Below are 16,677 nucleotides of genomic sequence, written 5' to 3'. Positions count from 1 at the left end.
TGGCCGGCAATTTGGTGGTTTTCGCCATAATTAGGGACAATTTAAGGCCAAAATGGCACCCAAAAAATAATAAAACTCCACAAGTGGGACTGATTTCAAACCCACCTTCTGCAGTCACCCTCTAATCACTTTCCATAATGGGTCATTTGCCATTATCACGGGCTGAACAAATTTCAAGTAAATAGAAAATTGTGCATGATTAGTTGGGATATCAAGCCTAATAATTCAAAGTACACGAGCCCTTATGGAATTACAATGATCAAATTGAGAAATATCTGTCTTTGGCCGTAGAGGTAGAATGGATTTCTTGAGTTGGGATAGTTTGAACCTAATTAAACTGTTGATTCACCAAAACAACAAAGAATTCCTTATTGTGCGCTGAGAGACAGAATTCCATATGAATTAAAGTTGTGAAACTCTCACTCTGCTACAACTAGTGTGCATTTTATCCACTGGGATAAGTATCTTTGGGCTTCTTTTGTTCAACTATTAAAAAAATTAGATTATCATTCTTATCTCCAACAAACATGAGGAGCCAAATATAAGTAACCCCTTCAAAGAACATCAAATCTCCTCATCCCACTAGTACAACTGGTTTTTAATTTCATTAAATAGATTTTATGACAGTAATAGAGAACACTATTATCATGCTACTTTGAGATGATACAGAATGAAATCAAATTCCTAGAATTCAATCTTGGGTTAATGTCAAGGGGACTATTTGTAAGAAACTAGTTAGTACTGGGACGTTGGCAAGCTGCATGAGTAAAGAGAAAACTCACTTCCCAACATGATTTCAAGAAACCAATGCAATAAGACAAAAAGTGACTTCCCAACTTTCTATTAGGTACAATTGGAAATGACAAAATGAGTGTATAACTGCTACACACAGGCTCGCACTTAAAACCAATGAAAAATTGGAAGGAATTGAAAATCACAAGTTTAACACACCACACCAGTATGCAGGCTTGCTGCTCACCTTACTATTCTGCAGCCTCCTATACAATTGAAAGAAACAACTTAATATGATGTAGACAAACCAACACCAGTTGTTATGGGTAGATATGAGGATATTCATTTGTCTAGACTTCGGTGGAAGCAGTCTCCTCCATCTGCGGTGTGGTCTAAGACAATGAAACATTGCAAAATTACAAGTTTGAAATATGAATAGAGATGTACAGTTATTGCTTTGTGATTTTTCTGAAGTCGGGAGATAAAGTAAACAGAATTGCATGAATCTAAGAAATGAATTCACATCTCAACAATTTACTCACCATGTTTTCTTTGTTTTCTTCAAGAGCTTCCTCTGGTGCAGAGGTAACAGGACCTGCAGCAGTAACAGAACAGCCAACTGCCAACATGAGTTATCAAGGACTAATTTCAAAGAGCAATATACTATTTTCTTTAAGAATCAGTGGTGGAGTCACCTTCAGCACGAGCTGCAGATTTCTGTCCCTGCTTCTTTACCCTGTTGTTAGCTTGGCCTGATTCTTGCTTCATCGATTTTTGGGGTTTCTTTTGGATACTGCGGCCCCTAACTTCAGACCCAGACTTTGAGATCACTGCATTCTTGGGCACTGATATTCTAGTCTTCTTCACAGAATTATTTTTCTGAGTGCTTCCATCATTTTCTTTCTTCATTTGGTGAATTTCAGCAGCATTTACGTCCAATGACTTTGGCATCAGCTTCTCAGCATTTGTTATAGAAGAAGAGGAGCTATTAACATCATCATCAGATAACTGATTGCCTTCAGCAGGCACTTGAGAAAAGGTCTCAGATCCCTCTGATTGCTCAAAGTTTTCACTGATCTTATAGCTCTCGAACAGCTCTTTCAAAGATTCACCAAATTCAGAAAGGTTGTGACGAAGCACATATGATTTTAATTCATCGCTCATCCTCTGTATGGGCTGCACATTTTGAAAATCATAAGTAAAAATTTCTGGAGGGCAATATTCCAATAACCAATCTATGCATTTAACTAGCTGTGGAATCATGCGTGTTAGTAAAAAAGGTCACTAAAAAAAAACAAAAAAAGCTTCAGTTGCTGCGATTGGGGGTTTTACACAGGCCAAGGTGGCAGTGCTAGCATGTAGTCAGCATGATTAAACACAGCAATGGTGAAAACTAGCGTAGTAAAGCAAAAAAAAAAGTTCAGTTTTCTGAATGTGCATGCTTAATTTTCTGAAGCTATTTAACACTGTAATGCAAGGTCCAGAAATTGATATTTTCTGTTGGAATATGGATTCATTGGGTGGCAATGAATTCATTGTGTGGCGCAAGTATTTCTTCCATACCTCACATCCAGCCTCCAAAGCAAGCTTAAAGAAACCAAGTGAGATTGAGTGCTTAGTAGCCGATTCAGAGAGCTTAATCTGAGACAACCAGTAAGAGGCTGATGAAAGAACACTGAATTTTTTTCGATTAGATGACCTTGACACATCAGAAAGAGGTGTATCACTTTTTCCCTGGTTACCAGCAGAGCGCTTTGTTCTAGCCTCGGAAATAGGGGTGATATTGCCGAAAGATTTTGGAGCAGGGGTGGCATTTGACTTGGAAGGAACAGAGAGTCGTCTTGGGGGCTTGGCAGACTTCTCCTTGCCAGAGAGATCAAGAATTCCCACACTTTTACTCACAGTAGATGCAGGCCTTCCCCTGGACAAACATCAAGAGAAAGGAAAAGACAAACCAGATGGATCCATCAATAAGCAAGTAATAAACAACTAGCATCTCAAAAGAAAGAAACACAGCCAACCTCCATGAAATTTGCAAAAGAAGCTTGCATCATTAGTAAATCAGTTGCAGTAAGGAAATTTTACATATATTAATAAATATAGGGTACATCCAATTAAGAGAAAGAAGAGTTCAAGTCACATGTTTGAATTTGGGGGCTCTATGTAGAAAGGAATAAAAGTGTTGGTTTTCCGCCTTGAGTTTATTGTGTTGACATACTGATACTCAACGAAACATCCATTCCTTAAATTTTACAGAATTACAAAGAGGTTTATACTTGTTTCTCCATACATTTTATCGATCACAATTGTAGTTGCACCTGATACAAGTTAAGGCTTCAGAAATAATAAATTCTGTTCTTCATTGAATACAGTACTGTCAATTGAATCAGCAGAAAGTACACCACGAAACGAAGATGACGCAAAAAATTTCCAAAGATACAACAGGCCACCAAAAAGTGCGAAAATTATTTTAAAACGGATTTACTTTTTTCCAATCTTGTCTTCTTCCTCAATTCAAACCCACGTTAAAGGAAGCGCTGACTAACAATTCTCGTTAGTTCAGACAATAAAGACAAACACAAGAACAAAACCATAGGTTCGAGCAAACTACCAACTTAAAAAGTCCAAAACTCACTCATACAAACCTTTTAGTGGCAGAGTCGGTGTTTGATGAGTCAGCAATCGGCGGCGTCTCTTCCCTGGACCTCGTTGCAGATCGGAGCGGATACCGAAGAAGCCTTGAAGTTGATCTTCCTGCTCTCAAAATTAAACAAAAAAAAAAAAGGTTAAATAAAATCAAACACTCCAAAATGAAAAACACTGTTACACTCGACCTCATAGCAGATGCACTTTCGAGGATTAGTTTCATAGCCACTATAATCAACCACACAACAACTTCAACCATTAAACACCTAAAAAGGAATCAAAATCTTCCAGAAGATTACCAGCGGCAGAGGACTGATCCTTGGCTGCAGAATCCTCCATAGCAATGAGATTTTTCTTCTTAATAAAAACCGACAACACAAAGAGAGAGAGTTGTGAAATTGATGATGATGGAGAGTTGGGGAGAAATAGAAGAAAGGAAAGTGCTGGTTTGTGTTTATATATGGGAAAGCCGTAGCGTTAATGGGCGGGAAAAGAACCAAAGCATTAATAATTTCAAAAACTAAAAAATAAAGAAATAAAATGAGAAAGAAAGCGAATTATGCGAAGAACGGCTTTTTTGTGGGATCCACCATTAGACGCTCGCATTTGAATTTCAAAATTTCAAATTATTATTACTATTTTGGTCTAAGATAATTTATATATATATAAACAAAAAGATTTTCCAGCAACTGATTTTTCATTTTTAGTTTTATTTGGACTTATCATAAGAAAATGAAAATAAAAATAAAATGGATTAAATTTTTTTATTTCTTTTGGGTTTTGTTTCTTGGTATCTAGTGTGAGAATGTGTTTATTATTTCGTATTAATCTTCATGTAAAAATAAAAATATGTAGTTTTATTTTAATAGAGTTAATAATTATATTTTTTTTCATTGATTTTGAATTGTTCATGATGTCATATTAATATATTTTTGTAAATATATATGATGCGTGCGAAGACAATATGGGTCAATAAGCTTCGACTTTGGTTGTGAACTCGGGCCAATAAGTAAAAGGACTTGAGAAATGAACCTATAAAACAACAGTTAGCACTTTGAAGCTCAAGTTAGTATTCGTTTTAAGAGAAAATGACCGTAAAAAGTAAATCATAATGAGAAATCGAAATATGATTTCAAATTCGTGAGAGAATTCGTGTTGAGAGTGCAATTGGAATGCAAAGTAAAAATTGACAACAATATTCCAGAGTATAGAAGTTGTTCCTTGCTTGGTGACCAAACCTATATTTATATAGAGATGTCTTCCTGCAATGAGAGTCTTCACGGTTCCTTAATTTCTAGATAAAAAGGGTGAAGGTCGTTTGGATAAGTCTTGAATCTGTTCTTATCTGCTGCTAGGTCTACTTTTTGAAGACTTATATCTAAGCTAGGGGAGATCTTTCATCTGTGAGGACTTCTAGTTGTTGAGGGAGTCCTTCACTAGTGAGGACTCCTGCACACTAAAGAGTCTTTTTGGTCAAGGAGTCCAAGGCTTTGAGAGGTCCTCTCCTTAATTGCGTGCTTACGGGGTATATTTTGCGAGCCAAGAGTATGCCACATAGGGAGATATTTAAGCATGGTCTTAGGCCGACCCCCTTACTAGGTCATTCTCTTGGGCTGCTTCCATAAATACACTAGGCATCTTCCTTCCTCTTAGTGTTATGGTCCCTACTGGGCTATTAAGGGCTTTTTATTCTTTCTTGGGCCGAATTTCTTTGTTCATATGCATCATTCAGTCTCGCTCACTCTAAGGAGGAGGAGTGTCCCCTAACTCCTTTTCAGAGTAGGAAGTTCTTGTTTTGTCTCAGGAGGTTTCCCCCTTCCTTCATCTTGGGAGGACCCGTAGTTCCAGGTGTCCCCCCATCTTTTGCTCTTTTGTCTCCTATCTACTTTTTGAAGTGTGATTAGAAGGTGAACGATCTAAAGTAATTAATGCTGGTTACCTTAAATGATTTGTATCTGAGTATTTATAGGGCACAACTTTACACTGTAGGTGAGGCACGTGTTACAATCTGGGCATTCCTTGGATTTAATTGAGTGGTGTACAATTCATCCTATTACCTCGGGTCAGTTTACGGGTCAAGTCGCTGGGGAAGAGGGGGCTCCAATGACCCGACCTGTGACCTTGTACGTGGATCTTGCGTAATGTCTATTTTACCCTTAATGAAGGGTTTTTTTTTTTGTCTTTTTGGCAGAAATAAAGGTAATCCTCATCAGTATGAAAGACTGTTCAAGAAACTATTTTGCTCATTTGTTGCATTCCACTTGCATGATAAATTGTTGCTTTCTATTTATTATTTATAATGTATTCAAATTTCAAATAGAAAGCGAAACATTGGAGGATGAAATCAGATTGGAGGATGAAGGAATTTCAAATACACCTCCACAACCACAAGAATCACAATCACAAAGGCTAAAGAGGAAAGAAACGTGCAAAATATCAAAAGTTTAGACCTCTTCATTGCTTATACTGATAGCGAGGAAAACCCTAGAGCTAAACGTAAGTATTGTGAATGAAATTATGCTGCTGATCATCCAAGAATGGAAGTTTCTACAATGAATAATCACCTGAAATCATGAAAATAGAATCTAGATAACGCTTTTGTTGCATCAAATCAGACAATAACTAGTTTCTGCCAGAGTGTAATCAGGGATGTTCATGTTAGAGAATCTTATTCGAAATTTGATCAGTAAGCTATTAGGCAGGGCTTAGCTAAAAAGTATAGTTTAATTTAATATTTATTGCAAATATTAGTTTATTCACATATATCTTTCAGTTATTATTTTATTAATGATGAATAATCTTTTTCTTGTAGGTGTTGTATCAAATATGGGCGCAGAGCCAACCATTATCGGGTTATGATGTTGTGTATTACGTAAGTCGTAAGTAGTGATTTTTTTCATGCACTTTTATAGTTTTATTTGTCGTTTGTTTTATAATTTCTATTTTTTTTTGTTTTGTTTCTTAGGTGTAAGTTGATGGTCGATGCTCGATGGCAGAACTTCAATTCAATTCCCTATATGTATTTATTTGGACATTGAATATTATAGTTGTACTATTAAATTTGAATATAAATTAAACGAATAGATTGTTATTGTGTTCTTTTCTTTTGATTCGAAATTTTGCATTGTATTCGTAAATATTCTTTTCAGTATACATTTTACTTTTTAGATTTTGATATTTTGGTATATATTTTTCTACAATCTAATAAAAACATAAGGGAAATAACATTTTTGATCTCATAAGTTAGGTCCATTTTATTTTTGGTCCTATTTATGATGGGATTAACACTTTTAGTCCTGTAACTTACAAAAAGTAGTAGTTTTCGTCATCATCTACTTTTTTGTCTACAATTTAACGGTGTAGCACACTTGCCTAGCCCGTGATTTCTAAGTATTTTTGGGTGGAGAGGGAATTAGTTTGTTTTTCAGCTTGAAATCATTTGTGGAGAAAAAATATAACTACGTACATTTGTGGGGGAAAATTAAATTTTGAAAAAAAATATGGCAAAAAATATAGTGATTTCTTTCTTCTCTCACAAAAATTGAACCATATTCTTTCCATGTTTCTATAAGTTGAAGCCATGTAGAAGCAACACAAAAGAATCATGTCTCACACAATTGAATCAAGTAGGCCAAATGAAGCACTTATATGCTACTATTGAAAAAAGCCCAATTTTTCCTCTAACAAAAAATATTTAATTGCAATGTGCTAGATATGTGACTTACATCATTAAATTGTATATGAAAAAGTACGTGAGCACCAAAAGGGTTAATTTTTATAAGTTGTGAAACTAAAAATTCTAATTCCATAATGAATGGGACCTAAAGCGACATGGGCCTAACATGTAGGATTAAAAAATGTTGTTTCCCCTAAAAACATACCTTTAGCAATCTTTTTTTTTTTTTTAATGTAATTACATATTATATTAGTATTAATTAATGATAAATATATCAATTCGATCAATAAATAACTCCTTATTGTTAATAAATCGCATTAAATGAGACAAGAACCCATAAATTTGGGGGACTCGAATTCATGATCTCCAACTTATTCACGGGACCTCAACCTTAACTATTAGGTTAAATACATCATTAATATTGATTCCTATATAGCAGTCTTGATCAACAATTAGAAAAAGATAAAGAACCTTTGATATATATGAACTATACAACAAAATAGTTGGTATTCGCGCTGTCAAAATTATACATGTTTATCCACATTTGTTGACAGAGTTTGGTCATACGTGAAATTAAGAATAAGACCTAAAAAGAAACAAACTAAAGTTGGTGAACATTATTCAATTTTCTTCACCATCAGTCACCATCTATATGCACAATTTTCTTCATCTTGCATCATTCTCCTATACCCAATAAATAGTTGAAAAACAATAATAATAACACCATGCACAATTTGCATCATGATACAAATCCGACTAAACAAAATTCATCGTAGTTAACCTGAAAAATTGACAAATCAAACGATGTGATCCCTGCTGTCGCCTGGTGAGTTAGGCTTACTCTTCGAGTTGGAAAAGGGAAACGGAGGCGAAAGAAGCATCAATCCACCGGGTTGAGAGCTGGTTGAGGAGGGCGACTTGTTCAGAAAGCTTGTTGCGCATTTGTTTGCATTTGAAGTTGATGGAAAGCTAGATAGTATAGGGAAAGGTTCATGACTGACCATGGCACTACTTTGAGTTGGTTTTTCACCGATGTTTTGGTTTCCTAAACTGGCACCTCCTGAGCCAATTATCGATGTAAGGGCAGCTGCCAATGCAGATTGGAAACTTGGGTCGGATGTAATTACTTTAGTTGCAGCTGCAATGGTGTCTGGTGCTAGAGATTGTTGGCTAGGGTTTGGGATCGCCTTTTGCAAGAAGGATTGGTAAAGGGTTTCATGGGATTGCGGTCCGAAGCTTAGGGAATTTGTTGCATTTTGGTTCTTGTTGAATGGTTGGGGTCCATAACTAAGCATCCCATTGCTCCAAGAAATCGGGAGAGGGTTTGATTCCAAGGAGCTGAAGTTGAGGTTTGTGGTCGAGTATCTTGGAGGAAAATTGCCTAGTCGGGTGCTTGAATGAGATGATGAGGAGGAAGAGCTGGAAGTGAGATCAAGAGTGATGGTTGGGAATGATGGGGAGGATGAGATTGATGAATTTGGTAGGTAAAAGGGCTTTGATCTTGAATTGTCGGACATGTAGAAATTTAGCCCGTTGAGGCTCCCGGTGGTCGCAGTGATGGTGGATGACGAGCTTAGCCCAGTTCCCGAGGTTGATGAACCGGAGATTAGCATGGAGGCAGCTGCAGAAGTGGTGGAGGCCATAGCTGTGGCCGAGATTGGAAGTGGATGATTGTGTGTCCCTTCGTATGTCGTTATCAAGATCGACATGTCCTCTGCACATCTTTGCACCTTCAAGTCACAAGACAACAGATTATATGTCTTAATTACATATAAATTAAGTGAAAGATTACTAAGAAGATGAATTTTAGGTTGTACCTGTTTTCTAACAGGACAGGATGGTGCAACAGTGCAACGATAGTACGCTCGAGGGCATGGATTTCCCTTGGCAATCTTCTGCCCATATTTCCTCCATTGACATCCATCATTCATCTAGATTGATACGACACGAAAACAAAATTACTTAGCCCTATGCCTTCCGCTTACGTATAATTTATACTTGAGTATAATTAAACAAAACAAAAATGATCTTACTGTTGGCGTATCGCATCTGACTCTAACAGAAACCCTAGCCCGTTTGGCGGGGTTCTGTTGTGAGATCTCATCGTCTCCACCATCTCTCACACTCTTTATGGTTTTAGGCTGCCACGTCTCACCTGCCTCCTCCTTCGCATCTTCCAAGCTATTTTCAGGGCTAGGGTTCGGAGAAGGTTCCGTCAGTAACTTTTTAGGCGCTTCAAATTTGCAATCAAGTCCCAATGTCAATGTCCCTTCTTTATCTCCTCCTTCCAAGACATCCTCGTTCATCAATGTCTTACGAGGTTCGTCTTTCACTCTCTCACTTGATGATGAACTTATTCCTAGGCTGAGAGCAAAAAGTTGATCAGGTCCATCCGTATCGTGTTCACGATGAGTTGATTCAACATTCGGAGCTTTCTTGGCTTCTTGTTCAATAACGTCTCGGTATTGCATTTGTAGGGTTCTATAATCCTTCAGAATCTGGTCTAAGTACATCTTGAGCCTCTGATTTTCCTCCATAACTTCATCCATTTCCGCTCTCGTTGACTCAATCCGATCATCCACCTGCAACCATATATACATGTAAAGTAAGAAACTACCCCTAAATCTTGATGTTTTGTCATAAACTATCTATCTATCTATATATATATATATATTGAGAGAGAGAGAGAGAGAGAGAGAGAGAGAGAGAGTAAAGTAACCAGTTGTCTTTTGGCAGATGAGGATGATAATCTTGATTCAGATTCAGGTGATGATCTCTCCGGCATCTTTGTTATGGTGAGAGTACCCTGTCAGGAAACTTCTGTTAGAACCTCAAATCGTCCTATTACTACTAATTAATCTTAGCCTGTAAGAAATGAAATTATTACTAACTCGATAGTTCAATAAAAGAATTTAAAAAAGTAGATATAAATAGACCCTATCTATATATATACTCCAACTGCCAAATTGAACTTTATAACAAGTTGGAATACATCTCTGTCTTTATTAATAAATGGTCAATGGTGTAAAAGGGCTGCTATAGCTACCTTCATACATACATACATACATAGCTTTACACACAACTACATACGACTTTGAAAACACATTTAAACATACACATCTTTCGCATTCTTGGCAGCAGCCCTCTTGCCGTAGGGATTGAATTAATCAACGGCGAGAATTGTCTGTATATATGATCTATTACAACCATAGACTTATATTTCATTACCAAGATTCAAAAACAACGAAATTAACTAATTCGTTTCTTATAAAATCGCAATATTTTTCTGCGAGAATTTAAGGCAAGACGTATAACAATTCATGCATGAAATATCAACAGCAGATCGATGATCGCAACAGAAAACATCATCTTGTCTTAACTCTTACCTGCTTGTTAGAGTTTAATAAAGTCTTCTGATCTGGAGATGCTGCTGCCTTCACCCCCTCATCTTGATCATGTCCTCTTTTCGGAGCTCCAACCTGTGGGATTAATAACAATAAATTTAGACGACTCGCTGACCGATGATGAATATACGAACAAGTTAATTATCAAGAACGGCCCATTTTCGGTTTCTAACAATTTAAACTTTTAGCTCCACAAAAACTGAAGTACCTGAAGAACGATCTCCTCCCCACAACTTTCTTGGTCGCCCATCGAAGACGACTCGGAAGCTTTGTTCTCCTCCTTGACTGGACCAGCTCCCCCATCAGATTTATGCAGAGAAGTCTCCATGTTCTCTCTTTCTCTCTCTCTCTCTTGTGTCTGAATTTTGTGTGATCTGAAGAGCAATAGTCTTGTTGTTTATAAAGGGAGGCATGCAGCAGTGTTTGACTTCTAATTAAACTAATCCAGACAAAAGGGCTTCATCCACCACACACTCACACAAAAATGTCAATGCCCCAATAAAACTCTAAACTCATACCCCTACATGTACACAAATATTTATATATATATATATATATAGATATAGATATAGATATAGATATAGAGTATATATTTTCCTATTAAAATAACACATTCACTGTCATACTCATAAATACATTTAAAGTACACAACTTGAAGAATTCAACTTCAACGTTTAAGTCTTTGAGACAACATGTATATATGTATAAATAATAAATAAAATACACACACATATACACACAATGACAGAGAGGTTTGAGCCGTAAAAGCCGCTTCTCCTCCACCATGTATAGGCTTACAGATACACATATATACCTACACGTCTACATACCTATATCATATATATGTATAGGTAGTACATATACATATATATTATACCGTAATTAAAAATTCTTGGATGGACAGATATAATACGATCAATATTCAGTTCATTCATGACCATTACAAAAAATGAGAGCGAACAAAGACAATTAACTACTCCTTGATTCAAAAACCCTCTTAATACATATCACTACAAGAAATATAATACTTTTTTCATGATTAATAATAAACAGTTATAGAAAATAGTCATTGACCACATGGTCCTAATTAACTGGAACAAAATCTTAGCTAAAAGGGCCAAACAACAGTTATTGGTCGTAGTTTTTGTAAGGGTACTGGCAAATTAAAACATTTGCCATGGATAAAAGTTATGACACATGTTTTTATCATGTCTCTTAGTTGTGGGAAATAATTTTTTAATGGTGAAAAAACTAATATTTTGCATTAATTTTATATAATGATAGTTAATTATATATATATATATATATTTATATAAATAACTGTATTTGTAGTATATATTGCAAAAGTTAGATGATCAGCAGGGCTACCTGTCAAAGTTGTCCCACCGCGGTTGATTCTGATGACCGGAGGTAAGGAACTCTTAGGGCTGATTTGTCTTGTGACAAGTCAAATGTTGTTTCGTAAAGTACTATAGGTAGGGGGTTTTGTCCGGTTTGTCCCCATTTCCATGTTTACTGAACATTGACCTCTACCAAGAATCTCAATGTACAGATAGATTTGCTACCTTTTATTTAATTGGCTTAATTATTAATTGCCTCTCAATATACATATATATACATAGTTGCTAAAATTTTGAAATTATTCTGGTAATATATGATTATTTTGCATATATATATATATATATATATTTCCAATAATATTTGATTACCAAATTAAAAAATGAAAAAACACATTTTGGTCTCATAACTTAAGTTATTTGGCGTTTTCATTTTATAACTTTATGGGGTAGCAGTTTGGTCCTCCATTTTGTATATTTTCTCAATTTCAGTCTTTCTTTTCAATATTGGAATTCACGTCTACTTGCTAGGAAGATGAGCTCCAGCAAAAAAATAAAAGATTTAAATCGTAAAAGTTAAAAAGATGCAGGATCAAAATGCACCCTAAAAAGTTACAAGACGAATATTGAAAAAAATATACAAATAGGAACAGTAGTCCCAGTGTTAAAAGGTCATGTAAGATGCACGTATATTTTTTCGACAAGATGTGAATCCCAATAAAAAAAAAACTAAAATCATAAAAATTAAAAAATCATATATCTATATGCTATTAATTAAATGAGAGGCAGGGCCCATGGTAACTATCACTGAATGACAACATGTAAAATATTTTAACTTGGCTTATCGTGCACTCCTAGCTGCTTGCATTTACCATATTTGGAGGGAACGAAATTTGAGACGCTTTGAGCATATGGAGCGACCATCGAATATAATAGCCACCATTATTGTGGAAGATATTAGACAAAGGATTATCAGTGTTAATTTATTTCGTTCTGTTAGTTCATGTGCGTTATATAGATTATGGCGTATCCCTTGGCCTGTCGAGGGAGAAACCACCAGTTGAGCACTATTGTACTGTACGATCTTGTTTTACTAATAAAACTTACATTTAACCAAAAAAAAAAAAAACAAACATGTGAAATATTGCCTAAAATTATAAATCTTTTTAACTAATTAATTTTATTGAAATACTTTTATTCATACTCATTTAAAATTTATTCATTTTGTTAGTTATGATCAGTTATTTATTCATTTTATTTTTCTTTATTTTTCCTTTAATTATAAATACATATAAAGAAAAAATTAAATTATGCACATATCTATTCAACTTTAACCGCTAGTTATTATTATATGAATTATACACGTTCCAAGCAACTTGAAAATTTGGTAAATAGAATAATGATAAAGTCATCTAACCTTTCGAAAGTTTGAAACTGTATGCAATTTTTAATTTAAATGCAGTTTACCATCTGAACAATATCATTATTGTATATTTTAATAATTTTAATACTATATAGTTTCATATATATATATAGATAGATAGATACAGTAAAATAACATCAAGTTGGTAAGAACACAGCAAACCCTATGCACTTCCACCTTGGGATCCAAAACGTTGACGTCTCGTATATAATTGGTCTTAATTCCTACTTTCCTACACATTTCCAGTCTCTTCTTTTCTCATTTAATTTCACTTCTTTATTTTGGGGCTTAATGCAATTTATCTATATGATATTGTAAATGAGAGTAATTTAATTTTTTATTTTTTTAAGATAAAGTAATATAACTTCCTATATAAGATGGTTATTTTCTTCATTTTAAAAAATATAGGGTAGATTATTGTATTTTAAAAAACGTAGAGAGGTAAATTGTTATTTTTTGGATTGAAGGCAATTTTAGTCCTCTAACTTCAGGCTATTCTCGTTTTAGTCCTGTAGGGTCCATTTTAGTTCTCTATAAATTAAAAAAGTTCAATTTTGGTACATATTTCGTCGGAAAGTTGCCTTAGTCGCCGGAAAAAGTCACATGGCCCTTCACGTGACTTTTTAGATTGGGGGCTTCATTTTTATTGGTTGAAAACAACAACGTGGCGACTACCTGGTGCTGACATGGCGAAGATGTGGAAATTTAAATTGCCTTAGTCGCCGGAAAAAGTCACATGGCCCTTCACGTGACTTTTTAGATTGGGGGCTTCATTTTTATTGGTTGAAAACGACGACGTGGCGACTACCTGGTGCTGACATGGCGAAGATGTGGAAATTTAAAAAAAAATAGGCGTGATGTGGATATTTTATCCACGTCATCAAAATTTAAAAAAAAATAAAAAAACAAACGGGCTCCTCTCTTATAATTTTAGCCCCTTCTTCCATTTCCCCCAAACTGAACAAGAACCCTAGAACACCCAACAAAATCGAAGAGCAATATTTACGGTAACAAGCACGACGGAATGCGACTATGGAAGGGTAGCCGTGATGCGCACGTCATGGACGAACGGCAATTCGGGGAGGAAGTTTCTTTCATGTCGAAATTACAAGGTAAATTTTCTAATTTAATTTAAAATTTTAGTTTTAAAAATAAAATTTTGGTTTTCCATTTGGCAGAGAGGAGGGTGTAGGTTCTTTTTATGGGAGGACCCCCTAATGTGTAAAAGAGCTAGGGTGATTATTCCCGGATTGTTTAGAAAAATTAACAATTTGGAAGGAGATGTTGAAGCCTTGCGCAGGAGCAACCGGTTTATGAGAAAGTTGATGATGATGGGCTCTCTCTGTTGTTTATTAATTTTTTATTTTTTTTTATTTAGTTTGGTTGTAATTAATGTTTCTAATGAAATGTAATGAATGTTTGGAATGAAATGAAAAGGCATGTTTGTTGAAAATGCAATTTCCCTGATTTTAATTTGCTATATACTGTAATTGAAAAGAAAAAAACACCAAAAAATTGCAATAACGAAATTGTGCGAAATGGACATAATCATAAGAAGAAACTGTAATTGCTATATTGAAAATGCACCTGAAATTGTATATAACATTCAACAAAACACTGTCATTGTAAAAAACATCATCATATTAAACAAAATACTGTCATATATCAAATATCACTAGCCAAAACATCATCATATTTAACTTGTGATCACTATACATCACTAAATAAAATACTGTCAAAACTAATATCACTAGCCAAAACATTGTCATAGTGAACTTGCAATCACTATACACCACTAGACAGAATAATGTCAAACTTGCAATCACTTGTTTAACTTTAGAAACTTCTATCCTCCTTCTTTCACTATTGGTTCACTTGCTTCAGAATGTAGCCTTTGTAGAAAATGATGGCAATATTTGTCTTCCTCTAAAAGGTGGAGGTGCACGGATTGTGACTCTTGATTGCAAAGTTGTCCCTGGGTTGTTCATGTGTAATTGCTCAAACATTGATGGTCCAGGCATGAACACTGGTGGAGGGGGTATAGGTGCAAGTGCAGGTTGCATTTGATCTTGAGTCAAGCATGCTTCAGGTTGCTCATCTTCATGCTGCACTTGCAATGGTGGGAGAATATTTGTAAACCGAGATCCCGATAATCATCATGAAAAGTGCACTTACATGTAAATTCATGCTGTTTGATTGTAACAAATATAACTTCATGTAAAAGTGCACTTACACTTGATGTAGCCTGTTCCAATCGTTCAGTTTCAGACAATGATTCAATTGCAGGTTCAGTTGCCTTTCTTTTTCCAGCCTAATACAAAGTACCAGCAGCATTATTATAAGTAATACAAGTTTATGATATAGCATTAAATACAAATAATACAAAGTACCTTTTTTGTGGCTCTTTCATGCTGTTCAGTTTGAGTATGTCCACTCTCATGAGGTGTTTGATCCTGTCATGCAAAGCTGAAATTAGAATACATGTGTGTAAAATGAAACAGTTACAAATAAAAAGGCAAACAAATACCTGTTGACTCTCAGTTGGCACTCTTTGAGGACAGCTGGCAGTGTAGTGTCCAGGCTCTCCACAGGTCCTGCAATTCACCGTCTTCTGATTCTTTCTAATCTTCATGCACCTGTGGTGTCTTTTTCTTTTTGGCTGGAGGCTCATCGCTCTCTCTTCTTCTAGCCTTTTTTGGTCTATCTGGACCTCTACCAAAATTTGGGGGTAGAGGAGGTATGATGCTAGTCTCATGCCATACTGTTTCATGGCTCATTGGTAGTATTGCAGGTGCATACACTTTTTTGTAAGTTTCAATACTATGAGATTCAGCTACAAAGTCTATAGGATCAAGCTTTTGAAAGTATATAGTACAACAACCATGTTTGCAAGGAATGCCCGATAATTGCCATTTCCGACAGTTGCAACTTCTAGACCCCAAGTCCACAGCATGTTGACTCCCATCAAAACAAGAAACTTGATAATGTTGATCTCGGCTTTAATTGGTGTACAATCAGAATCTTATTTATTTGTTTTTGTAGAATTTCCTGGATTTTTGGGCACAATCTTTTCTTCCACTTAGCAGCACACTTATCTCTATTCTCTTGCATCCTCCGCATTAGGTATTCTCTTATCCATTCTAACTAGTTTTTCTCTTGTATCGAGTATACAACCATCAAATGTCTCACACATATTATTCAAAAGCATATCACAAGTGTTGAGCTCACTGAAATGAGATCTAGACCATTGTGTAGGAGGTTTATCAATAAACCAATCATGTGCAGCTTCAAACAATTTTTTCATTCCTTCCATACTCTTCTTCCACTCACTTACATTACAAGCTCTAGTAGCATTCAACAAAGCATTTTTAAGTCCCTATCCCCTAAAACCAGCTAGCTTAAAATTGTCATGAAGGTGTCATACACAAAATCTGTGGTCACTTCCAGGAAAGACATCTC

General features: G+C 35.5%; 2 protein-coding genes across 2 annotated transcripts; both read right to left on the bottom strand.

Annotated features, from left to right (window-relative positions):
• Positions 789-3,820, bottom strand: LOC105157022. The gene is made up of 6 exons (XM_011073316.2): positions 3,678-3,820; positions 3,378-3,486; positions 2,296-2,653; positions 1,428-1,908; positions 1,275-1,327; positions 789-1,124 (listed from the first exon to the last, which is right to left on the bottom strand). Exons 1-6 carry the CDS (start codon positions 3,715-3,717, stop codon positions 1,083-1,085), a joined length of 1,083 nt encoding a protein of 360 aa, XP_011071618.1. The 5' UTR covers positions 3,718-3,820; the 3' UTR covers positions 789-1,082.
• Positions 7,558-10,881, bottom strand: LOC105157021 (probable WRKY transcription factor 72). The gene is made up of 6 exons (XM_011073315.2): positions 10,667-10,881; positions 10,441-10,533; positions 9,774-9,860; positions 9,088-9,636; positions 8,872-8,985; positions 7,558-8,784 (listed from the first exon to the last, which is right to left on the bottom strand). The coding sequence occupies exons 1-6, from the start codon at positions 10,784-10,786 to the stop codon at positions 7,852-7,854; spliced, it is 1,896 nt and encodes a 631-aa protein (XP_011071617.1). The 5' UTR covers positions 10,787-10,881; the 3' UTR covers positions 7,558-7,851.

The sequence above is a fragment of the Sesamum indicum genome, linkage group LG3 (genome assembly GCF_000512975.1).
Source record: "Sesamum indicum cultivar Zhongzhi No. 13 linkage group LG3, S_indicum_v1.0, whole genome shotgun sequence".
NCBI lineage: Eukaryota > Viridiplantae > Streptophyta > Magnoliopsida > Lamiales > Pedaliaceae > Sesamum > Sesamum indicum.
This window is presented reverse-complemented; position numbering and strand designations above follow the sequence as displayed.

Coding starts and splice junctions, on each gene's coding strand:
- LOC105157021 (XM_011073315.2), bottom strand. CDS start 10,786: ATGGAGACTTCTCTGCATAAATCTGATGGGGGAGCTGGTCCAGTCAAG. Junction 9,637..9,773: donor CATCTGCCAAAAGACAACTG/GTTACTTTACTC, acceptor ATATGGTTGCAG/GTGGATGATCGGATTGAGTC. Junction 8,785..8,871: donor CCTGTCCTGTTAGAAAACAG/GTACAACCTAAA, acceptor TGTGACTTGAAG/GTGCAAAGATGTGCAGAGGA.
- LOC105157022 (XM_011073316.2), bottom strand. CDS start 3,717: ATGGAGGATTCTGCAGCCAAGGATCAGTCCTCTGCCGCTG. Junction 3,487..3,677: donor GGATCAGTCCTCTGCCGCTG/GTAATCTTCTGG, acceptor TTTTGAGAGCAG/GAAGATCAACTTCAAGGCTT. Junction 1,125..1,274: donor AAGAAAACAAAGAAAACATG/GTGAGTAAATTG, acceptor TCATTGTCTTAG/ACCACACCGCAGATGGAGGA.